At 43.9% G+C, this 24,999-nt stretch overlaps 1 protein-coding gene across 44 annotated transcripts in view; it reads left to right on the forward strand.

The window, feature by feature from the left end:
* MAP4 (microtubule associated protein 4) overlaps positions 1-24,999 on the forward strand; it is a 105,978-nt gene that overhangs the window by 37,428 nt on the left and 43,551 nt on the right. For 34 of the 44 annotated variants that reach the window (XM_036333682.1, XM_036333684.1, XM_036333703.1 and 31 more), the window contains 2 exons: positions 4,929-5,170; positions 10,214-10,282. In XM_036333682.1, the coding sequence (XP_036189575.1) occupies positions 4,948-5,170; positions 10,214-10,282 (292 nt within the window). In that variant the 5' untranslated portion in view covers positions 4,929-4,947. Of the gene's footprint in view, positions 1-4,928; positions 5,171-10,213; positions 10,283-12,690; positions 14,943-24,999 lie in introns of those variants that run through there. The other 10 variants (XM_036333686.1, XM_036333718.1, XM_036333719.1 and 7 more) reach the window with 2 other exon arrangements.

A 24,999-nucleotide genomic window follows, 5' to 3' on the forward strand; every position in this document is an offset into this window, starting at 1 on the left:
TGCGAATTCACATTTACATTGAGGATCTATATGAAGTTTGTTTATTTATTTCTAACTTAAGTGATGAAATGGAATTATAAGTAGCTTATATAGGCTAATCCAGCTCAGGAATCGTGTGACAGACCTTTCTCATTTTACAGATGAGGGAACTCAGCCCCGGAAGGTGACTCACTCAGTGTAAACTAGTGCTTCAGCGAAGCGGAGAGACTTCTGTACCCAGCTTTCTCTTCTTGCCCCCGATGAACAAATCCATTTAAAGTTAACTTTCTTTATTAGCTATATGAATAAAAGACGAATAGTACAAATAGCGAGAGATATTTTTAAAAAGTAGATACTTATTCATTCACAAGGGTTTATTTTTGGATCTGACTATCCAGATTTGAGACTAACACTGTGTTATGTCATATCTTTTTGTCCATAAGCTACATGACTAAACATTTTAATGCATAAATGAATATTAAGTGATCTCAAATGAGCCTGTATGAGAATAAATTTATTCATGAGTTTATTAAAATCAGTTCTGGAACCCTTGCAGAGCCAGCCTAACAAATCGGTCTGCACTCAGGGAGTTTATCGCACATGTTTTAGAAAGAGTAACTCCACAGCTGGGCGATCTCTTTAACGCCCTGGAAAGCGGGGCTTTGAAGAAGCAGCACTTTCGCTTCCGCACAGCACTAGCACTGCTGTTACAGGCCGGTGTCCGTAGGGGAGATGGTGTGCCTGTTGGCGGCGTATGTCTCTGCGCTTGGCGACAGGAAAGAGCGGCCGCACTGTTGGGTTGTGGGTGCTGGTTTGTTGGCTAAACGCACACAGAGCCAGCTGACCTTCCCATTTTCCGACTCATTCTCTACCGACTTCACCTTGTCAGGCTGAATTTAACTCTTGTTCATATTCCATGACCCGCGTGCCAGCTCAGAGGTGGTTTGGGCAGTGCTGGTGGTGGGGAATGGTGAGGGGAAAGGTTACAGTGGATGAAAAGCTGCTCTTGGAGAATCTGCACTCAGATAAATGAGGTTTAAAATGTGTCGCTGGATTTTCTGTATTTTCCCATGTCCTAAATTAGAAAAAGTTTGAGTAGATTGCGTGAAATAAGTGTCATAATTATATATTGCTGGCACAGATAAATCTATTTGGCTTTTATTGTATATTGTTAAGGATAGTATAGGTGTCCTTTCAAATTCTCTTTGATTATGAAACTAATTATAGACATTCTTTATTGTTTTTGGTTCATAACAGTTTTCATAGCCTAACGGATAATAATAGTTATCATAGGTAGGAAAGAAAAAAGCAATTACTTCTGTTGTTGTTCATCCTCACCTGAGGATATTTTTTCCATTGATTTTTAGAGAAAGTGGGAGGGAGAGAGGGAGGGTATAGGGAGGGGAGAGAGAGAAACATTGATGTTGAGAGAGACACATCGATTGGTTGCCTCCTGCTTGTGCCCCAACCAGGCCGGGGATGAACCTGCAACCCAGATACATGCCCTTGGCCGGGAATCAAACCCGGGACCTTTTGTGTGTGGGCTGACGCTCTAACACTGAGCAACACCGGCCAGGGCAAAAAAGCAGTTACTTTCTGTGGAAACCTTTAACGTTAGACTTTGTCAGGCTTTTAAAAAGGTCTTCAATGAGTCATTTTTTTAGCATATTCCCTGTCAAGATCTGGAGTGACAATAATACCTGATATTGCTAAGTAAAATTATTTTGTTAATTTTTTCCATCATTACTTTTGATTTATTTATATATTTATTTTTGGCTTTAGTTAACAGTTGGCCAGTGTGATTTTTATTTTATCCTCACCTGAGGAGATCTATATCTATATATATGGTATCCCCACAAATGTATACATATATTAATATATTTATTGATTTTTAAGGAGAGAGGACAGGAGAGAGAGAGAGAGAGAGAGAGAAAGAAACATTGATTGGTTGCCTCCTGTATGGGTGCTGACGGGATCAAACCTGCAATCTAGGTAGGTATGTACCATGACTGGGAATGAACCTGAACCCGCAACCTTTTAGTATGGGATGATGCTCCAACCAACTGAGCCATCTCGCCAGGATCAAACTATGCTTTTTTATAGGCTTTTTTATAAGATTTGTTATAGGATATTTAAAAAGCTTATTCTTGAAAGAAGGAGAAGAGATTAGCCAAAGAACATACATATATGCATAGCCCATGGACACAGATAACAGTGTGGTGATGGCCAGAGGGAGAAGGGGTGGGGGCTGGGCGGAAGTGGATAAAGGATTAGAAAACGGGGGACATCTGTAATAGTGTCAACAATTAAATATATATATATATATATATATATATATATATATATGTTTATTTCTAAAAACAACGTAATTTAATCTATTTATTAAAAGCATTGTAAGGGTTATATAGGACCTGCTCAAGCTCTTTTGTGATGGGAAATACTGTTCTAAAATCAGATAAAACTGCCCTACCTCTCTCTCCCTCTCCCTTTCTCTCTGAAATAAATAAAAAATATATTTCAAGAAACATCAATGAGGAGAGAGAATCATCGACCGGCTGCCTCCTGCATACCTCCCACCGGGGATTGAGCCCATAACCTGACCGGGAATCAAACAGTGACCTCCTAGTTCATGGTTTGACAGTCAACCACAGAACCATTCCAGCAGGGCTATCATTACATTTTTTGAAAAGATTTTATTTAGAAGCCTATGCAAATTCAATATTCCCAAATCTTGGAATTTTATTTTAACTTGCAATTTTATATAATAAAAGCTTAATATGCAAATTGACCTAGCAGTGGAACGACCGTTGCTATGATGTGCACTGACCCCCAGGGGGCAGACGCTCAACACAGGAGCTGCCCCCAGCCTGCAGGCCCTGACTGGTGGTGGTGGCGAGTGGGCAGCGCCAGGCGAGCCAAGGATGGTGCCAGCGGGGGCCCCGCCAGTTGCCCCACAGATTGGCCCCAATTGTTGGCTACGCCTAGTAATCCTACCTGTGCATGAATTTTGTGCACTGGGCCTCTAGTTATATAATATAAATAATATATAGTGAGTGTTCTCACTAGGATGAGGCCTTATGTATAGATATGTTTGTGTGTTTTTTCTGGACACTTGCCTAGAAGTAAGTCTTGCTTTGGGCTTATTCCCTCAGTGCTTTGTGTTGTGTCTAGAACTGAGCTTACAATCTATGCTACCACTCTTACACTTTCTGCAACATTGAAACACACAGCAAAGCCTTTTAGGTGGTGGACTTGGGAACTGGAGATGGGCTGGCTTCTGATGTTATAATGTTCTAAATGTATTTGCTTTGTGCGTATTTTATGACTGTGGTGGTGTCACAGCTTGGTCTTACGGAGAGCTAAGAAGAAATAATGATTGAAAAAGGATGCCTTTCATACTTGTATCACAGGATAGAAAAAGTGGGAGGACAGTGTTTGGGGACAAAGATAAAGAGAGTGACTATACTTCCTGCTGTGTGTATTTCCTTTCCGTAGTAAATTTGTTGGAGAGAGGTAGACAGTGGAGGAGAGTTTGAAAGGAGAGCCTGACCATGAGTGTCTTGAATCATAGTAAATTTTTTCTTTTTAAAAATTTAGGTTGGGGGAAGACTGTGTTCATTGAGATTGTTTATCAGCAGAAATAGATTGACTAAATCAGGCAAAAGGAAGATCGGAAGGTTGCTCACTTAGACTTGAGAAAGAAGACTCTCCCGTGGGCCTTCTAGGATGTAGTCATAAAACGGTCCTTTCTAACCACTGTCTTCTGATTGGCCAAACTCAGCCCTGTGCCTCTGGGGCATTGGTGTGAATTAGGGGAGATGAGAAGAACACAGTCTGGGCAGACAGAAGCAGTAGCCATTGCACTATTTGACGTACATTTACCTGGTCAAGCTCATACGTCTCTCTGTCCTTAGGTACTGGGAGTTCAGTGTATTATAGGCCTGTTGGCTCTTTTGACTGCATTACTCTGTATTTCCTTGGCTATTCAGTCACAGTTTTACCTATAATAGATTACACTTCTTAATTTTAGGTTATGTTTGAAAATTGAGAACCTAATATTCTGTAAAGATGGTAATGTATATGACCACAGAGAACTACTCTTAGCTAATTCAGGGGGCACGTCTATATTTTTCATGCCAGCCCAACCCAAGTGTAGCTTGGTGTGGACATAGCTATCCACAAGTGATTCATGAAGAAGCAGCACTTACCCCAGGATGAGGCCCATACTCACAGTGTTTGGTCAAGAAAGGTGACTTCATTTGCCTGATATAATGTAACCTTTTTAAAAATATATACCAGGTATATATTTTTATTGATTTCAGAGAGGAAGGGAAAGGGAGAGAGAGAGAGAAATATCAATGATGAGAGAGAATCTCCAACCGGCTGCCTTCTGCATGCCTGCTACTGGGGGATCGAGCTCACAACCCAGGCATATGCCCTTGACTGGAATCGAACCTGGGACCCTTCAGTCAGCAGGCAGATGATGCTCTATCCACTGAGCCAAACTGGCTAGGGCAGTAAACCTTTTTAAAATGGGAATCTAATAATCTCATCTGACCTCTCTGTTTATTCTTTTTAAAGAATTATTCTGGGATCTTATTTGGAAATTAAGATATGTGGAATATTTGAAAGGGTTATAAGACTTGAAATCCGAAGACCTGATTTGATTCTCAATGGGTGTAACCTCGGGTAAATTGACTTTTTAAAATATACTTCATGTTTCTTACTAATGAAAAGGTCAGAATGGCACTTGCTCTGCTTATTTCCCAGAGAGTGAGAAGAAAGTGTTTACCTTGACTAAGACTGTTCCTGAGCTTTATTTCTCTAATTTGTAGAATGAGGTGTCCCTTTTGGATCCAAAGGTTTGGATATTATTGTTGTTTAAAAAACCAACAAGAATGTTTCCCCTTTGCAGAGCTCATCATATGAACATTTTCCCTCCTAACCAGGCAGTTGCAGTGGTGCAGAATGGCTGACCTCAGTCTTGCAGATGCATTAACAGAACCACCTCCAGAAATCGAGGGAGAGATTAAACGGGACTTTATCGCCACCCTGGAGGCAGAGGCCTATGATGATGTCGTGGGAGAAACTGTTGGAAAAACAGACTACATTCCTCTCCTGGATGTTGATGAGAAAACTGGGAATTCGGAGTCAAAGAAGAAGCCATGCCCAGATACTAGCCAGGTTGAAGGTAAGTAATTAAGCCAAACTGGGTATATAGGTGCAGAACGTAGATTAGGAATTACACTTTGGATTACAACCTTGGAAACCTTGAGGAAACGGAATTGAGTTGTTAAGTATAGGCCAGTAACTGTCCCTTAATCTAAACTTTATTTGAAACCAAGGAGCTAGGTCCATACGCTTTAATAGACTGTGTGTTCATTATACTGTAGATTACTTTTTAAAACTATATATGTTTTTATTGATTTCAGAGAGGAAGGGAGAGGGAAAGAGAAATAGAAACATCAACGATGAAAGAGAATTATTGATTGGCTGCCTCCTGCAGGCCCCCTACTGGGGATGGAGCCCACAACCCAGGCATGTGTCCTTGACCGGAATCGAACCCGGGGCCCTTCAGTCTGCAGGCCAACACTCTATCCACTGAGCCAAACTGGCCAGGGCTCTGTATAATGTTTTAATCTAAGATAGTGGTTCTCAAAGTATGGTCCTTTGACCAGCAGGTCAGTATTACTTGGGAGCTTGTTCAGGTTGCAATTCTTAGGCCCACGGGGAATGTGACTCGGGATGGGGCTCCGCAGTCTGCATCTTAACAAACTCCTGCTGGTGACTGGGCTGCACGTCCCAGACAGAGAAGCTTGAGCCAAGAGAACGGGTTCGCGTCACGTCAGTCGTAGAGAGGATGACAGCTGGATGCTGCAGAAGGTTTTCTTGTTCAGCCTTCCATTGCAGAGCATCACAACCAACTCTAGTGGGCCGCCAGAGGGCGAGATTGGCACAGGCCTCACTGGCACAAGAAGGTGCTCTTGTGTTGGGACCATGCTGAACCTCTCCCATTCTGCCCAAAGACGCATGGCTCTCTTCCTCGCAGCACGTTGCTGCTGCTCTTCTCTGCCAAACTGATTTGCCAGCTGGGGCACCCCGAAATCTCTCGTGGAAAAAGAGATTTAAAAAACCAAGTAAATTAGAATATTCTTATATCTCAGAGCATGCGATAAGTTACACACTTGTGTTGTCAGTGCTGTATGTGTTTTGTTGAGAGAGTTTTCATTTCATGAAATGGGAGTCCCTCTGGGGGAATCCATGAAAAAAGGCAATATAGCATCTTTGAATTCGGACTTGCCAGTAGTGCGCAGCATCCCAGTGATGAGTCCAGCAATTCTCGTCCGCAGGGAAGCGTGCAAGCCTTTTTCTTCCACTAAAACCTAATGCTTTTATGTTGCAGGGTTGTTTCTATTCTTCTCTCCCCGAGCTTAGAGTTTTAGATCATTAGATGTGTGTATGGTAGAATCTCAGTCTCTTTTTTATTTTCAATTTTCTTGTAACCTTTGTTTTGCTGTTATTTCATTTTATTCTGATAAGTTGCTTGTATATTAGTCTCACAATTATGGCCTAGTCTAGTAATGTCTTTTAAGCTAGATTTTTATATAAGGCAAAAGTAAATTTCAGGGTTTCCACAAGGTTGCTTTATAATTTAGTGATCGAATCTATAGTTATCTATAGTTGGGCTATAGTTTAACCAATCTATAGTCAATCAATCTGCAGTTATTAACAATGAGAATAATAATAGTTGTTTACATTTGCTTAACAATTGGCACAGTACTGCCTCCAGTATCATTGCACTTAGTTCTCATGATAACCATGGGAGGGAGCTACTGTCCCTTTTTCCAGTTGAGGCCACGAAGGCTATTACGCACGAGGGATTTGCAATTGATCGTTTAGTTAACAGTGACAGAATCACAACCTGTGCCCAGATGTTCTGATTTTAAACTTATATTCTTTCTGTGAAACCTTACTGTCTTCATGCATACTTTCTGCTTGATTTAATGTCTCATAGATAAAGATTCACTTATTATTAGCCATACAAATATTATGTCCAGGAAAGGTAAGAATCTCATTTTATTTACATAAAGAGCATGAACATGAGGACTCTGCTATGAATTCATATGCATTTTTAGTCTTCCACTTCTCTGTTCAACTCCACATCGTCTCCTCTCTGTTCAAACCTCCAGGACTTCCGTACTTGCTCCCCTGTTCATGTTTTCGATTGACCTTGAGAAAAGAGATTCAGTAGTCTCAACCAGAAGAACACTTCCATACACCTCTGCCCCCTCCTCCCCTGCCTACCTTCATCTTGGCCTTTTACTCTGCTCTGCTCTTCTTGTTATGGGTGAACTGCTCGTACTCTAACTCAGGAGCACGACTCAGCAATGATCTCCTCTGTCTTCTGCATCATCAGCGCCTCTCTTTTAACTGGGTCATTCACCAGCATTAAACAGAACATAATCTTTTCCTTCATTGAAAAAATGCTGTCTCAACCCCATGTTCAATTCATCAACTCACTTATCTTCTCTGGAAAAGCGACCTCCCAATCCCTTTCCTCTCATTCTCTTTCGAACCCACTCCCATTTGACTTGCACTGATCCCGTGCCACCAGAACTGTTCCTCTTAGGGCACAAGACCTGTTTATTGTCAAGGATGACTCCAAGGGTTTGGGCCTGAGAAACTGAAAGGAAGGAGTTTCATTAAAAAAGCAGCATGATTTTTTTAAAAAATTATGTTTTCATTGATTTTTTTAGAGAAGAAGGGAGAGGGATAGAGAGAGAAACGTCGATGAGATGAGAGAGAATCATCATCGTTCAGCTGCTTCCTGCATGCCCACTACTGGGGATAGAGTGCCTCCCTGGCATGTGCCCTGACCGGGAAATCGAACCCATGACCTCTTGGTTCCTGGGTCGACGCTCAACTGCTGAGCCATACCGGCTGGGCAGCATGAGATTTTTGCAAAAATAATTTCTTTAAAATTTTTATTTGAAAATACATCTCTTAACTAATTTCTTTTGGGAAAAGAAAAAGAAATAGTACCAAGAGTTACAGTTCATAATAACGGTCCTCTAGTCTGAAAGAAAAGCAGAGCCCTGGCCAGTGTGGCTCAGTTGGTTGGAGTGTCATCTCATACACCGAAAGGTGGTGGGATCGATTCCCAGTCAGGACACATACCCAGGTTTCGGGTTCAATCCCTGGGCATGTGCAGGAGGCAACCAATCAGTGTTTCTCACTGAAGGCGATGTTTTTCTGTCCCTCCATCTTTCTCTAAAAATCAATTAAAAAAAGAAAGAAAGAAAAGAAAAGCAGATATTTCTTAAAAAGAGGTTAATTGGTCAGGCTCTTTCTGCAGCTGAGAAATTCTGAGTTGCACAGGGTAAAGATATCAAAGATATAAACTACCTACCTGTAAACGACCATCCTAACCCAGCTATCTTCGATGTCTTCCCCACCCTTTTCCTTCACCTAAAAGCTTCTGCTCTACTTCGGCACAGATTCCACCTGGGCTGGAGAACGTTTGTTTCTTACAAGCACGTTTCTGACTCTGGCAGTGGTGCAGACCTCTTTACGCTGGCATGGCAGGGATCGCAGCAGTCCCCCCCCTCCCCCCCCCTCCCAGGCCCCTCACCACCCTATTGTCTGTGTCCATGGGTGATGCATAAATGCATACAAGTTCTTTGGATGATCTCCTCCCACCCAGCCACCCTCCCCCACCTTCCCTCTGAGATTCCACAGTCTGTTCCATGCTTCTATGTCTCTGGATCTATTTTGTTCATTAGATTCCACATATGAGTGAGATCATGTGATACTTGTCTTTCTCTGACTGGCTTATTTCACTTAGCATAATACTCAGTTAAAACATAGTAAAAATAGGGGCCCAGAGCATGATATTCATGCATGGGTAAGATCCCTAGCGGCTGCCAGTTGCGGCCAGAGCCTCCCTTCCCTGGCTGCCTGCTGCCAGCTGGGTCCTCCCTTCGCTCCGTGCCGCCCCCTGGTGGTCAGCGCATGTCATAGCGAGCGATTGAACTCCCGGTTGGTTGAACTCCTGAGGGTGCACTTTTATATATATCCTATATATATAAAAGCCTAATATGCTAAGTGTCTGGTTATCCCATGAGCAGTTGACTGTTTAACCAATCAAAGCATAATATGCTAATGATATGCTAAGGCCGCTCAGCTGCTTGCTATGATGTGCACTGACCACCACCGGTAGGTTAGCTTGCTGCTGAGGTCCGGCCTATCGTGACTGGGTGAGATGGGGCTGGACATGCCCTGGAGCCCTCCTGTGGTCCCTCCCCTGCCCCGATCATGCACCGGTGGGGTCCCTCAGCCTGGCCTGCACCTTCTTGCAATCCGGGACCCCTCGAGGGATGTCGGAGAGCCAGTTTTGGCACAATCCTGCAGGCCACTCCCCTCAGGAGGGTGCCAGATGCAGGGCTCATGGCTGGTGAGCACCGCTATGGTGGCGCTAGCCTCTCCCAATCGGGCCTGATTAGTAGTCATGAGCCCACAGCAGGAGCAGTGGGGCCGGGACGAGTGGGAGCGGCAGGTAGGAACTGCAGGTGGCGTTGGACTGCGGGTTTTGGCCTGATCCCCGCAGGCCACCCCAGGGACCCCACCTGTGCAGAATTCATGCACTGGGCCTCTAGTAGATAATATGACCATTCAGTTCACCAGAGAAAACAACGGGGTGGCAAATAAACACCTGGAAAGACAGTCGGCATCTGTATTTACTAGGGAATGAGACCCGCTCTGCTTCATTGGAACAGCTCACGCGGAAGAGAAAGCCCTGAGCTCCCAGGTGCTGTTGGCCTCCCTGCCTCCCTCAGGGCCAGGAGTGTGGTGGTGGTGCCGGGGCTTTTCATGGGGTTGTTGTCAGTGGCCCTGGCCCTCGGGAGGTCTGGTTTGAATTGCAGAGAGTAGACAAGTGGTGCTTCATGATGGTTTATTGAATCTGATGCTGATCTGACAGCTGACAGAACGGAAAAGGCTTCGGCTGCTGTTAGGAAGCCCTCCTCCTCTTGGCGTGCTCAACAAGAGCGGGGCTGTGGGCATGAGTCACAGTTCTCTTCCGTTCGGGGTTTCCTTTCATTGGGTCTTTACATTTTGGACTGATTTTTACCTGCTTTAAGCTAATGCTGTGACACAAACTCCTGGTTAGATAGTGGTTGGATTTGTTTTTCATGTTTTATTCGTCACATGGTGATCTTCTTCGTGCTGGTTGCAGGTGCTCCATCTCCTAGAGCAGCAGTGCTGGCCAACGGCGACCACGGGACGCAAGGGAATGACACTGCAGGTAAGGGGTCCCGGATTCCCCAGTCGCAGTGCACACCTGGGTCAGCTCCTTGCGGAGGGTGATAATGGAAGCAGATGGGTCATTCTGTGATAAGGGTATTGTTGTTCTTGTTGGGGTGTTTAAACTTAGGGCAGCGGTTCTCAACCTGTGGGTCGCGACCCCTTTGGCGGTCGAACGACCCTTTCACAGGGGTCGCCTAAGACCATCCTGCATATCAGATATTTACATGACGATTCATAACAGTAGCAACATTATAGTTATGAAGTAGCAACGATAATAATTTTAGCTGAAACCGGTTTGGCTCAGTGGATAGAGCGTCGGCCTGCGGACTGAAAGGTCCCGGGTTCGATTCCGGTCAAGGGCATGTACCTGGGTTGTGGGCACTTCCCCAGTGGGGGATGTGCAGGAGGCAGCTGATCGATGTTTCTCTCTCATCGATGTTTCTAACTCTCTATCTCTCTCTCTTCCTCTCTGTAAAAAATCAATAAAATATATTAAAAAAAATAATTTTATGGCTGGGTCACAACATGGGGAACTGTATTTAAAGGGCCAGAAGGTTGAGAACCACTGACCTAGGGCATTTGCCCCCTAACATCTCCAGCAGTGGAAAGGGAAGAGTGAATTTCCTTTGATATTCTTTGAATATTTGGTGTAGTTGTACCAAACAAGAACTGATGGACCTTAAAAATATGCTGTTAGAGGCAGAATAGTCGTCATGGAGATGAGGCCTCCGGTCCCGCCAGCTCTGCAGGCAGGTCTCTCCCCTGAACAAACTGCACTCAGAGTGCTCCCATGGATCTGCATAGGGAACCTGTGAGCTGAGGATTAAAGTTCTTTTCTTCTCTCTTTTGCCCTCAGTCTGTTTTTTCTTTATTTTCCTCTTAACTGTTCATTTTGAAATCTGTCTCTGACTCTAACTCCGAGCCTGTGACTAGGGCTTTGGTAGTCTGTCAGCTAGCACTGAGTGCCTGTGGCTCCACCTCACACCCAGCACCACCCCGCCCCAGTGTATTTGCAGTGAGCGAAGTTTTCAAAGCAGCGGCCCACGCCGCAGGGATGCCGTGTCTGTTCCCTAGGGAGCTGGTAGGAAGTGTGCTGGATTGGGATGCTGACCGCACTTCGCTTGCAGTGTGATCAGGCTGGCACTGTTGGCCCAGTCAGTCTTCTCTGTCACCGACAGTGTGTGCCCTCGCGACGAGGCGGACGTTGGGTTCGCATGTCCGTGTGGACAGACACGAGCGTGGCCTGGCCTGGTTCTCCTCTTGGACTCAGACCTCAGCCTCGAGGGCCTTCCCTTCCGGCACTGCCGGGCTCTCAGTGCTGGAGCTCCCAGGCGCCTTTGCCGGCCGCCGCAGCTCCTCCAGGACGTAATCGTTGCCCTGTGGCCTTTCGAACTGTGGCGTCTGTCTGTTCCTCAGACTTCCTGACGCCTCGGTTCTGTTTGTCGTGGTTGTTAGTTTTATCCAGTGACTTAGCGTCCTTATTAGCAACTCATGAATTAGAGCTCTCCACGTGAAAAGCAAGAAGCAACCCAAAGTGCCACCGTAGTTTTGTGAAATGAAATTTTTGTATTTCTTTGGTAATCGTCGTTTTATGTGGTTCTGGCAGTTCCTGTGCCGGCTTTGAAAACAGTCATCTGTATCATTTGGTTTTAAGAAAACATTTGTGATTAAAGAAGAAGCTTGAACATGAACTTTAAACATGCGTAGATGTAACCAGGAGACAGTGTGAGGGGATTGATTGATGAGCTTGTGAAAGGGCAGTGCCGTTTCATCCAGGAAGGGAACCGCTGTCACAGCTGGAGGGGGTTTCTTCTCCAGCAGGAGGTCAGGTCTGATCGCACTTTATGTAGCAATCGCTTCCCACGGCCAGTGTCACTAGGGCAGGAAACAAGGACGGGAAAACCATACAGCCGGCCCTAGGCCTTACGGTCCCAAGACTTTTCCTTCCCCGGTTGCAAACCAGAACCCGCTGGCTGTGCGCTCCCAGGGGGATGATGAGAGCAGGTCCTCCTTCCCTCGGGGAGGACAGTCGCACACTGGAAGGGGTTTGCCTCTGAACTGGACACTGGACTGCATGAGAGTGTCCATGCTTCTGTGTTCACGTTGTATGTGGTTCTGGCAGTTTCGTTGGGGTGGGAAGGAGTGGGGGAAGGAAGGTGCATGTTTCTGGAGCATGTGTGACTTCATTCTAGTTTGGCCATCACTAACGGGTGCCACTTTGAAAATTCCCATTTCTGTTTCCTTCAGAATGTGACCTCCCGGCCTCAGAGCAGCGCAGCCCCCCTGGTAGCATAGGATGGGTTTATGCGCCTCTTGCTGTGTTGAACTTGCTGTGACTAATGACCTGTGCTTTTCTGCCCCTTCCTCTCCTTCCTCCTCCTCCCTCCTCTCTGTTTCTCCTCCTAGAAGCCTAGTGTGTCTGAGCACGGGGGCTGCGGACCACCCGACCAGTGGCCTTTCCTAGCACCGCACACTCCTAACCTTCAGCATTCGCAGAGCTTTGCTTCCCCTCCCTGGACGCGTAGAGAAGAAGCTGAGGGTGGTTCTTCGGGGCCTCTTTCTGCTGATGCTGAGCAGCCACCTGCTTCCTCTTGTCCTCTGAGGGCTCGCTGGAGCCCCTCCCCCGTGAACACCAAGTACAAATGGAGTCTCATTTTGGTCTCTATTTATAAGGGTCACCTAATGTTTCTCATTTCTGGTTCTCTTTTTCAATTCATTTTATCATTTAATTCGCTCTCACATTTTTCTTTTCTTTAAACATTTTTAGTTGGCGTTTTCATTGGGTTTTCAGATCTCCCACCCAAATCAGGACATGGTAACACGGAGGAGAACGGCAGGGACCCTCCTCCCCTTGCTCTCTCCCTCCGTGAGCCGACTTAGGGAAGGGGATTCGCTTAGGCACCCGCATTTCTCTCTCCCTTACTAAGAGCTGAGTGATGCTGCTATTTCATGTAGAGGTTTCTAACTTAGAGGAGCTCTGATGAAACTTTGAAAAGTATTTCCTCAAATTAAATCGTCCTTTGTTAGTTGCAAGTTGGGCCAAAATAGTTTCTATTTGAAGTGATCTATTTGTCTAGGTTTAGATTCTCCTGAAAATTTAACAATCTTATTATTGTGTGTGGAATTTTATAAGCAAAATTACTTTCTTCACATGATCATGAACTGTGAGAAGTTAAAGAAATGGAATCCAGTGTTGTTAGAATACTGAGCTGTTGATACAGGAAGAAAATAACTTCTCCTGGAACAACACAGGATGAAACTAAATGGGGACACATTGAAGGCCAGCAGTTTATCAGGTCTCGTGAAGGGATTGTCTGCTTGGACTCAGCCTCCGTTCAGGGTTAGTCTCCTTTGCTCTCGGCAGGTGCCAGGGCTTGGGGTCAGGTGAAGCCCCGGATGTCAGGTCCTTCACGAACGTTAGCATCTATGTTCACACGTTCTGAGGATTGTCTGATGGGACTTTCTTATTTCTGTTTCTCGTTTTTCCAGACTAATAGCTAAAAATTCTGGAAGCATTTGGGATAAGTACGATGGAACCTTTCAAATGATAAGCTGTGATTGGATCTTTACAAATAGAATATGAAACATGGGCCATGTTTTGAAATCTTAGAGGAATTCTGGTTTAAGATCTGGAATGTGAAATACTTTTAAGATTATTTTTTTGTTAATCCTTACCCGATGATATTTTTCCATTGTTTTCTAGAGAGAGTGGGAGGGAGGGAGGATGGAGAGAGAAATAGAGAGAAACGTTGATGTGAGATAGATACTTCTATTGGTTATATCCCATGCGCACCCTTAACTGGGGCTGGCGAAGTATGTGCCCTTGACCAGGAATCGAACCTGCGACCCTTTGGTCTGCAGGCGGATGCTCTAACCACTGAGAAACCCGGCTAGGGCACTTTTTAAATTTTTTTTATCCTCTTACAGACTGTGCATGTTTTTATAATCACTAAGCTACTGATTATTTCAGATTAAAATAAATGTCACTGTGCTCTGAGGAAGAGTTTGAGATGTGCATAGTTTAGATCTTCTTATACAGAACTGCCTTTGGGGTGGTAAAGTCAGAATATTCTGAAAGTTTACACTGAGTCCCTACAGTGACTCCTGGGTGGTTTCTCTGCCAAGAGTTCCTTCCGTGGGTTCTGGTGAGAAGACACATAAGGGAAGCACGTTTAAAGGAAAGAGCTTATTTTTACTTCTAAGGATTTGATCACACATGGAAGCTGTGACCATGGGAACCACACCATGAAATAAAACACAGCTCTTTCCCTTCGATGTGTGGCCATTTGTTTCCTGGTGGAGATTTCTGGTTAGAGACCTTTTTACAACTGGTAGTGCTAACTTTTTAAAAGTATGTTTGGCATCTGTCACTTCCAACCAGTCCCTGCAGTTGATGTGGATGACAGGCGGGTGGAGAAGCCTGGTGAGCCCTGCTGTGGCAGTGGTCAGGGCGCACACGCTCCATTGTTGCCCTTATTCGACTTTTATTTCCATCTTGTTATGTGTTTGTTTTGTTTGAAGTTTATTTTTATCTAAGAATGTTTTTTTAATTTATGAAATTGAAAATTTCTACTAACAGCCTGCTAAAATTTATATATTGTTAGCTCACTCTATTGCACTTGGATGTTTCATTTTGAAAGAAATAAATTTTGTTTTACATACAGCTTTATATGAAGTAGCCAGTCCTGCCATGAAATGCTGTGTTGCCATGATGGTTATACCTGAGTGGCCCAATATTTCACTGTTGAGATGACCAGGCTGGTTAGGATTGCTCTGTTGAAATGTGTTGTTTCTTATATGTAATCAAACTCAATCTCCTCTCCCTCCCTCCCTCCCTCCCCTCCCTCCCCTCCCTCCCTCCCCTCCCCTCCCTCCCCTCCCCTCCCCTCCAATATTGAAGATGTAGACCTTTGTTTTTAAAGATTTTTATACTTATGTTTACGCGCCTAAGTTTATATTTCTTGTGATTTTAGACTTCAGCAGTTTGTATATTGGAACATTTTAATGTAATCATTGTGCTAATTAAATTACACTAATAAACATCTTACATTAACATCTTACAGACTGGATTTTGGTTGGGGTCTAATTATTGAAGTGTAATGTGACTAAGACGTGAGTTTGGTAAATAAAGATGCTTGAGGCATGAGTTCTCAGTCTAACAAAGCTACTAACCCCACTCCTAACAACCCCATATTGCACGGCTTTCTAGTCACTTACATTGCCTTTTTTGATTCTCAGAGTAACTCTTCTTTCCAGAATCTGTAAGAGTTAAGATGGAGACAACTCTTGCATCTTATTAGTACATTTATTTTGCTGAAAGTGAGATGAAATCTGGCCATAGTTGGATAATATGGTGGAGCTGGGAGGTGAGACAGGGTTTGGGCTGGTGGGACACAGCATTATTTTAATTTCTGAGGCATGTATAAATCTGGGTTATTCTCAATTGTATATTGGTGCTGCTTCCATTACAATGAAGGCTTACCAACACTTAATCACAAGTCATTTGTGGAATAAACGTCTGTGCTGCCATGGGGGCAGATTACTGTGATTTGCCATTTGGGGCCAGCTGTGCAGACACTGAGTGCTCGCAAATGGCAGGGTTACTGGTGTTTCCATTGTGATCAGAGCAGGTGGCTTATTATGATGACTGTTCTGGGTATGACGGGATATCAGTCCCTCAGGTCAGATCAGCAGTGAAACTAAAACTGCTTTGTTAGAATGTCCTGAAACAGAAGATATTCTAGGTGTTTCAAACTCTTTTGTATCATAAGATACAATGCATTCAAGTTAGCATTAGAATAAATGTAAGGCACCAAAAAATGTGAAGTATTAACAGAAAATAAATCTGTAATGTTAGTGTCTGAGCAGCATTTACACCTAACCCACCAATTGTCATCCTATATAATAAAAGGGTAATATGCAAATTGGCCCTAATGGCAGAATGACCAGTCACTATGACATGCACTGACCACCAGGGGGCAGACACTCAACACAGGAGCTGCCCCCTGGTGGTCAGTGCATTTTCATAGCCGGAGCGCTGTTCAGCCAGAAGCTGGTTCATGGCTGGCCAGCACAGCGGTGGTGGTGGGAGCCTCTCCTGCCTCTGTGGCAGCACTAAGGATGCCCGACTAATGGCTTAGGCCCGCTCCCCCCCACCCCCCGGGAGTGGGCCTAAGCCGTTAGTCGGACATCCCCCGAGGGCTCCCGGGCTGCCAGAGGGATGTCTGACTGCCAGCTTAGGCCCGATCCCCCAGGGAGCAGGCCTAAGCCAGCAGGTGGACATCCCCTGAGAGGTCCTGGACTGCGAGAGGGTGCAGGCTGGGCTGAGGGACCCCCTTACCCCCGAGTGCACGAATTTTCAGTATGTCCATTTTTCATTTGAAGAAGTTGAAGTTAGGTTAATAATGGAACTTAAAGTTGGACCTAGTCTAATAAGCCTTTGTGCCTTTTCTACCACATCATGTCATATCACAGAGGATCCTCTTCCTATCCCCTTATAAGCCATTTTATTTCTGTAAGGTTGGTGTTGATGCCTCCTCTTTTAATTCTGAATATAGTAATTTAAGTCATCTCTTTTTCTTAATCAGTCTAGATGCCCTTTGTCAGTTTTGTTGATCTTTTCAAAGAACCAACTTATAGTTTTGTTGCCTTTTCTCTCTTTCACTCTCATCTGCATTACTTCCTAACCTCTGCTTGCTTTAGGGTTATGTTTGCTCTTCCTTTTCTGGTTTCTTGAGGTAGAAGGTTATGTGTTTGATTTGTGATTTCCCCCCACTTTTGATGTAGGCGTTTACAGCTATACATTTCCCTCTAAGCACTACGTTAGCTGCATCTTGTAAGTTTTGGTGTGTTATGTTTTCATTTTCATTCATCTCAAAATATTTTCTAAATTTCTTTGTGACTTCTTTGCCTATTGGCAGTTTAAGAGTCTGCTGTCAATTTCCACATATTTGTGAATTTTCCAAACTACTTTCTGTTGTCATTTTCTAATGTTATTTCATTATGGTTGGAGAACAAATTTTGTACGATTTCTATCCTTTTAAAGGATTGTTTGAGGGCCTAACATATGGTCTGTCCTGGAGAATGTTCCATGTATTCTTGAGAAAAATGTATATTCTGCTGTTGGGTGGAGTTTTCTTTAAAATGTCTTTGATGGTGTTATTCATGTCTTCTTTTCCTTGTTGGTCTCTGTCTAGTTGTTCTCTTTATTATTGAAAGTGGGGTATCGAAACCTCCAACAATCATTGTTGAATTATCTGTTTCTCAGTTAAGTTTTTTCTTTTTATAATCCTCACCAGACGATATGTTTGTTTTTTAATCGATTTTAATCTATTTGTAATTCCATAAGTAACATATGAATACTATATATATAGAGAGAGAGACATTGATGTGAGAGAGAAACACCGATCTGTTGCCTCCCGTACATGCCCCAATGGAGGACTGAACCGGGAACCTAGGTAATGTGCCCTGATCAAGAATCAAACCCGCAACCTTTTGGTGTACGGATGACACTTCAACCAACTCCAGCCACCCCACCAGGGGCATCAGTTTAGTTAATTTTTGCTTCATATATTTTAGGGCTTTCATTCTAATGTTTTAAAGGAGAAATTTGAATAATATAATTAACTTTTATGTGCTTTTTATATTCAAGGATTAATTCCTTGTGAAAAGTTCTGGGGTGTGGATTAGAGGATGTTTACAAAGGATTACTGCAACTGTGAGCTTCCAAGAGCTTTCAAAATGGAGTGCAATGTCCGTTATGGGTAGGGAGATTTAAGGTGCTTTTTCAAAAGATGAGTTTCTTTTTTCCTCAAAATCCCAACCACCATTTTTGTAGAAGTAGGAAAATCTACCCTAAAATTCATATGGAATTTCAAAATAATCTTGAAAAAGAATAAAGTTAGAGGTTCCACACTTTCCGACTTTGACACTTACCATATCGTTACAGTAATCAGTGTAAGCCTGGCATAAAGACAGGTAGACCAAGGAATAGAATAGAGCCAGAAACAAACCCTTGCATATATGTCCAAGTGATATTAGAACAGGGCACCAAGACCATTTAATGGGGAAAGGGTATTTTTCCAACAAATGGTGTTAGGAAAAATGGATATCCAATTGGAGCCTTACTTTACACCTTATACAAATATTGACTTAAAATGGATCAAAGACCTAAAAATCAGAGCTAAAACTATGAAACTCTTAGAAGAATCCAGAGCATCAGCTTGATGACATTGGATCTGTCTATGATTTCTTGGATATGACACCAAAAGCACAGACAATAAAAATAAAAAAGATAAACTGTACTACATGAAAACTAAAATCTTTTTAAAAAATATATATTTTACTGATTTTTTTACAGAGAGGAGGGGAGAGGGATAGAGAGTTAGAAACATTAATGAGAGAGAAACATCGATCACCTGCCTCCTGCACACTCCCTACTGGGGATGTGCCGCAACCAAGGTACATGCCCTTGACCGGAATCAAACCTGGGACCCTTGAGTCAGGCCGACGCTCTATCCACTGAGCCAAACCGGTCAGGGCAAAACTAAAAACTTTTGTGCATGAAAGGACACTATCAATAGAGCAAAAAGGCAATTCACGGAGTGGGGAAAAATGTTTACAAAACATATATCTGAAAAGGGATTAATATCCAGAATATATGAAGCACCTCTATAACTCAACAGCATTAAAACAAACAACTTGATTAAAAATGAGCGGGGGACTTGAACAGACATTTCTCCAAAGAAGATACACAAACAGCCAAGAAGCACATGAAAAGAAACTTACCACCACTAATCATTAGGAAAATACAAATAAAAATCCAATGAGATACCACTTTACACCCATTAGGGTGGCTGTTAAAAAAAAAGACCAGGTGTACCGGTTAATAATGCGGATTTTTTTCAATAGATGGAGTTACACATATGTTGATATATATGCGATTTGATATGTCTGCTATTTTGCTGTATTGACAGCAAGCTTCAAAACTTCATATGTCAAATTTGCTGAAGGTGTTAACATCATAGATATTTTCACACTTAAAAAATGTTGAATTTCGTGCCAATAAAAGAGCATTTGCGGGAAGTTTTAATTCATTATTTTGAAGTAAAGTGCTGCTGAAAGTGATCGTATACTTCGGGAAGCTTATGGTGAACATGCTCCATCTCAAGGTACCTGTGATCGCTGGTTTAAACGCTTTAAACGCCCTCCACTGAGCTAACGTCATGCCAGCCGACAAGGAGAAACGTTTACAGGGCCCAGCTCCCTTATGGCCAGCAGGGCAGTGGAGCGGAGTGTGCGGCTGGGAGGCAGTCGCCCTTTGGCTACTGTCATCAAGAGACCGATAGTCACGTTCCAACAGCTACAGTACTGGGAAGAAGGAAGAGAGGAAATGGTTAGGGCAACTAGTAAATGTAAACAGAACAGAGAACATAACTCCATCCCAGCCCTAATTCTGTACCTGGTCGTAAGACCAGGATTGATACCTAGGACTTCTTTCTTCTACTACTCATTTGCCTTCAGCCCCAGTTCAGGCATTTAATCTCTGCTAACACCCAATGTTGTGTCAGTGTAGTGGGCTAGTGTGATAGATTTTGGAATGTGCTAATGTTCAAGGCCTCTGAGCAGATGATGGTAGAATTGACGTAGCCCTGAGGCAAGTCTCATATGCATGTAAAAGCAAAATTCTTCTGATGGTCCTGGCCAATTGATAGAGACAAAAGACGTTAGCCAGGTCATTAGCAGGGCGGCCCAGTGGTGTCAGGCTGCCAGATGGGATCATCTGGTTAAGTTAGGTAGGTCACAGCCATTCGCCAGCACCCACCTGACCTCTGCCCAGGCCAGTCTAGTTAAATGGGGGTGTGACCGACATCACCACCTTTGTTTCTTTCGAGTCTTGGAGGTGGCATTAAACTCTTTAATTATCCTAGAGGTACGGTATTGCTTCTGTTAAATATCTTTTTAAAAAATATGATTCTGCCCTAACTGGTTTGGCTCAGTGGGATAGAGCGTCAGCCTGCAGACTGAAGGGTCCCGGGTTCGATTGCAGTCAAGGGCATGTACCTTGGTTGCGGGAGGCAGCTGATCGATGTTTCTCTGTCATCCAATGTTTCTAACTCTCTATTCCTCTCCCTTCCTCTCTGTAAAAAGTCAATAAAATATATTTAAAAAAAAATATGTTTCTATTAATTTTTTAGAGAGAGGAAGGCAGAGGGAGAGAGAGAGAAACATTGATGAGATCAGCTGCCTCCTGCATGCCCCCTACTGGGGACTGAGCCCAAAACTTGGGCATGTGCTCTGACCTGGAGTCCAATCAGTGACCTCTTGGTGCATGGGGTGATGCTCAACCAACTGAGCCACATCAGCCAGGGCCTGGTTAAAATCTTGGTAGAGAGGGAAGTTCTAGTGGGTTCCCACCTAGTCTCTTCTATAACGACCCTTGTCAATTGGGCCAACTAGTTGGTAGTGGAGAGCCAATGTGGGCGTCAGCCAGTTGTCAAGTATGTCTGTTCCCAGTTCTTCCAGGAGTTGAGGAAATGACCACAAAATCAGTGCATGGACAGCTGGGTCCACTGTGAGTCAGACTTGAGCGAAGCACTCCCTCTGTTGCCTGACTGTCACCAGCCCTCACTTTGACTGCTAAGCCACAGGGGCATTTGAGTCACCAGGAATTAGCAACCCCCAAAGGGTCTGGGTGCTTGCTGTTCTCTCATCAGCACTCACTCCAGTAAGTGGCCTCGGAGTGGGGAGGAGGAGTCGCAGTCGGTGCTGTGAAGCAGTGCAGGGCCCCTCCTGAGCAGGTTCTGCCTTGGTTCAGTTTCTAGAACTGAGTGGAGAAGCTGATTGATAGGTTATGGCTTTTCAAGAGCGATGATTACTATCAGAGGTAGAGTTTCCCTGTTACATAGATCAGCCCATGTTTTAGTAGGCTGCCTATGGAGCACTGGTCAAGTAGCTACCATGAAATTACTGACACCCTGCCACCCTTCGTGAAGATACACCCACCTGGTCTTGGTGAGGAAGCACACCCAGCTGGGCGGAAATCTGTCTGTAACTTGTGACTCCCCCAAACGTCACTACTAATCGCCTCCTGTTGGCTGGAAGCCTTGCTGGTAACACAAGTCGTCTGTGAACACATATCTTATATGTTGTAGGTGTTACATACTGTCTTACAATAAAGGAAGCTAGAAAAGAGCAAACATCACTAAGAAGATCTCGAGGCAGAGAACATACTTTACAGTATTTATTGAAAAGAAAATCTGCATCTAAGTGGAACCGTGTAATTCAGATCTGTATTGCTCAAGGGTATGTGACAGGGACTCCATGGCCTGCAGATCCTAAAATGTTTACAGTATTTGCTATATTCTCATAATAATACATTGGCAGAAACCTGGGGAACGTGTAGAAGTGTATTCTAAGGATCTTCGACCGAGGAGGGTAGAATATAATTCTGTGTTGGGCCTAGTTTATTAACACGGGCTCAGTTACTAGAGTCCACATTAGTGTACTGGCTCACACAGCTAGCAGTGTCTCTAGCGGCTCAGTCAGTTTATTGAAATGTGGACTCAACAGTGACCTGCATTTAATGAGGTGGAGATGCCGAAGCTTCCCTGGCAAGATATCAAGGGGGCGACTCAAAGGCTTAGGGAGACAGAAAGGTCGGGTTTTCCATGTGTGACCTGTGCACACGGAGGCACAGAACCGCCCCCCTTCACCCGAGAAGTGCATCGTGGGCCCGTGTCTGCACGGGGGGGGGGGGGGAGGGGGGGCGGCGGGGGGGCCACTCCGTGGCCGTTCTCCTTTGTAGTGTGTCCTGCTCCCTGCACCTGGGTTGGCAAACGCGTCTGTAAAGGACCAGGACTTCTCCCAGTTGTTGCATTTGTTCTTTAAATAACCGGGTTGTTACAATTGGAATCTAAATTTCTTTTACTTCATAAATTCCTTTATGGGGAAACTTTTTTCTTTAATACCATTTAGATTTTGTCTGTATTTTAAAGATGCTAAAGATTTAGCTATGCTTATAACCAGAGGAGGAGCCGTGAGGAAAGACGGGATGAAAAGCAGGTCTAATGATCACACTCATATGTGGGACCTAAGTAACAAAATAAACTGATGAACCGAGTGGATCCAGAGACAGGGCAGCCTGGGACAGAGTGCGGACCCTCAGAGGGAAGGCGGGAAGGTGGAGGGTGGGGGAGGTAATCAACCAGAGACCTGTGTGCACATACGCATCACCCATGGCCACGGACAGTAGGGAGCTGAAGGCTTGGGGCGGGGGACCGGGGCGGGCGGGAGGGGGTCAGTGGGGGAAACGGCACATATGTAATACTTTCAACAGTAAAGATTTATTAAAAAATAAATAAAACAAGACAGAACTTAGAAGACAGAAAATAAATAAATAAATAAATAAATAAATAAATAAATAAAACATCAATCTGACTTAGCCCCCCCAAAAAAAAAAGCAAGTCTAGGAGGTTGGAAGTCTGGGTTGCAAGGGAGGTGACAAAGGGCACACTTACCCAGCTGCTGTCCTTAGAGAGGAGAAGGGCATGGATTTCTCACCGGTTCTAGTTTAGCTTCTTCCCCTTCAAACGAAAAAAAATGAAGGAAAGAAGTCGGATGGCCCCTGGCTGGTGGGCTCAGTGGTTGGAGCACTGGGCTGCAGGCTTGACACCCCCCCCCCCCCCCCCGCAGGGCTCATGCGGGAGGCAACCATCCCTGTGTCTCTCTCACTCAATGTTTCCCTCCCTCCCTCCCTCCCTCCCTTCCACACTCTCTTAAAAAAATCAATGGAAAGAATATCCTCGGGTGAGGATTAAAAAAAAAAGAAAGAAGTGATGAACTCACATAGTTAAGTTTGCAGTAGAGGAAAAGGGCAGTCAAAGAATTTTATTTTCTATAAGAGCTTATGTGTTGGACTAGAGGATTCTGGAGAGGATGTGTAAAACCCTCTGGAGAACGAGGAAGGAGGTTGTGGAGAAACACGTGTTTTTATTACGGGCATTCAGTGATAGTAAATCATGTGTCTGGAAGGCGGAAGGAACCTCTGAAAACTTAGTGTTACAGCTAATCCAGCTCAGGCTGGATTCTGGCCTCGCGGTCCACCTACCTGTGCGCACTCGGCCGCAGCCTGCAGGTTTCTGACGGAGGCTGCGGTCTGGTAGAGTGTCTCCAAGGCAAGCACGCTGTTCACCTGATAGTGAACCAGAAAGAAACTGCTAACCCAGAGCGTCATCTCTGTCCTGCTGGAGACCTGCAGTGAATGCTCAGTGTTTTCAGATATTGTTAGAACTCGGCACTCTTAAAAAAAGTCTCCCCACCATTTTAGGGGTGTCAGATACCATTGATTTCAAATCAGGAAGGTTGGTAGCCTGTTTTTGCCTGTTTAGGGAAAAAGACACCCTAATATGGTTATATATGAACATTTTATTGTAAAAAGTGGAGTTGGCTGAAAATCTGAGGAGTTAGCTTTCTTCTGTCACTTAAAATTTTATTTCAAAATAATTTCAAGTGTACAAAAAAGTTGAAAGAATAGACTTAAACAAAGAACTTCTGTATGTTTTTTTCAGACTTACCAATTGATGACATTTTGCTACAATTGCTTTATCATTCTATAACATGTAGGGATGTACACACACTATTCCCTGGTCAGTTTTGTTTTATCTTTGTAATCATAATCTAGGACAGTCCTTTCAGGATATAGATGAGAATATCGAAGTTCAGAGGAATTAAATGAGTTAACTTAGGTCTTGCCTAGGAGCTGGGACTCAGTACCCGAGTCCTCTGTCCCAATCTATGTTCTTTTTCTGCTTTGCTATCTTTTACTTGACTCTCCCGATGAATAGGCATTCTCTACAGAGAGAATGTCCGCAGTCATCAGTGCTCCAACTTTTTAGTACCAAGACAATTTTCATGCTTAAAACCGTTGAAGATGATGAGTATGTTGACTCTCTTTTTGTGGTGATGGCATACACATGTTGAAATTTATTGTACACTTTAAATATGTGCAGCTTATTGTATGCCAATTGTACCGCAATAAAACTTTATAAAATTAAGGACCCCAAAGAGCTTTTTTGTTAATATGGGTTATATCTATCAGTATTTATCAAACTAGATATTAAAATGTAGGGACTTTTAAATTATTATCTATCTATATATATATAAAAGCCTAAGTGACTGTTATGACCAGACGACTGGCCAGTAGCTATGATGTGCACTGACCACCAGGGGTGTGGTTAGTGCATTCTCACAGCCAACCTCCCACGGTCCCTCCCCCTGCTGGCCGGCCTGATCGGGACTGGGCGAGAAGACCGAGGGACCCCACTCATGTACGAATTCGTGCACCAGGCCTCTAGTTTTAAAATAATACTAAACTTAATATTAACATTTTTCATAGGTATAGTTACAAAAAAAAAAGAGTTTAGAAGTAAGGCGTGTGTTTTCCATTTCTTTGCGTCTCTTTAACATCTGCTTTGTGTGTTTAGTCTGTCACAATATGTTGTTTGAGTTTGAAGCATATGAAGAAACTTCGCTTCACATTTATATGCCCTTAAGAGGAGGAACCTTTGCTAGTGTTTTTCAGATAATGGATATTCGTCTTTGATTTGATATCAGATCTTGACAAGTGGTTGTCTCTTAAAGGTTCTTGCAATGTAGAATCTGAAACAATGAACTTTTTGTATTCTGTTATATTAAAAGCCATGGGTTTATTTGCAC

Source organism: Myotis myotis, unplaced genomic scaffold, assembly GCF_014108235.1.
Source record: "Myotis myotis isolate mMyoMyo1 unplaced genomic scaffold, mMyoMyo1.p scaffold_m19_p_13, whole genome shotgun sequence".
Taxonomy (NCBI): Eukaryota; Metazoa; Chordata; class Mammalia; order Chiroptera; family Vespertilionidae; genus Myotis; species Myotis myotis.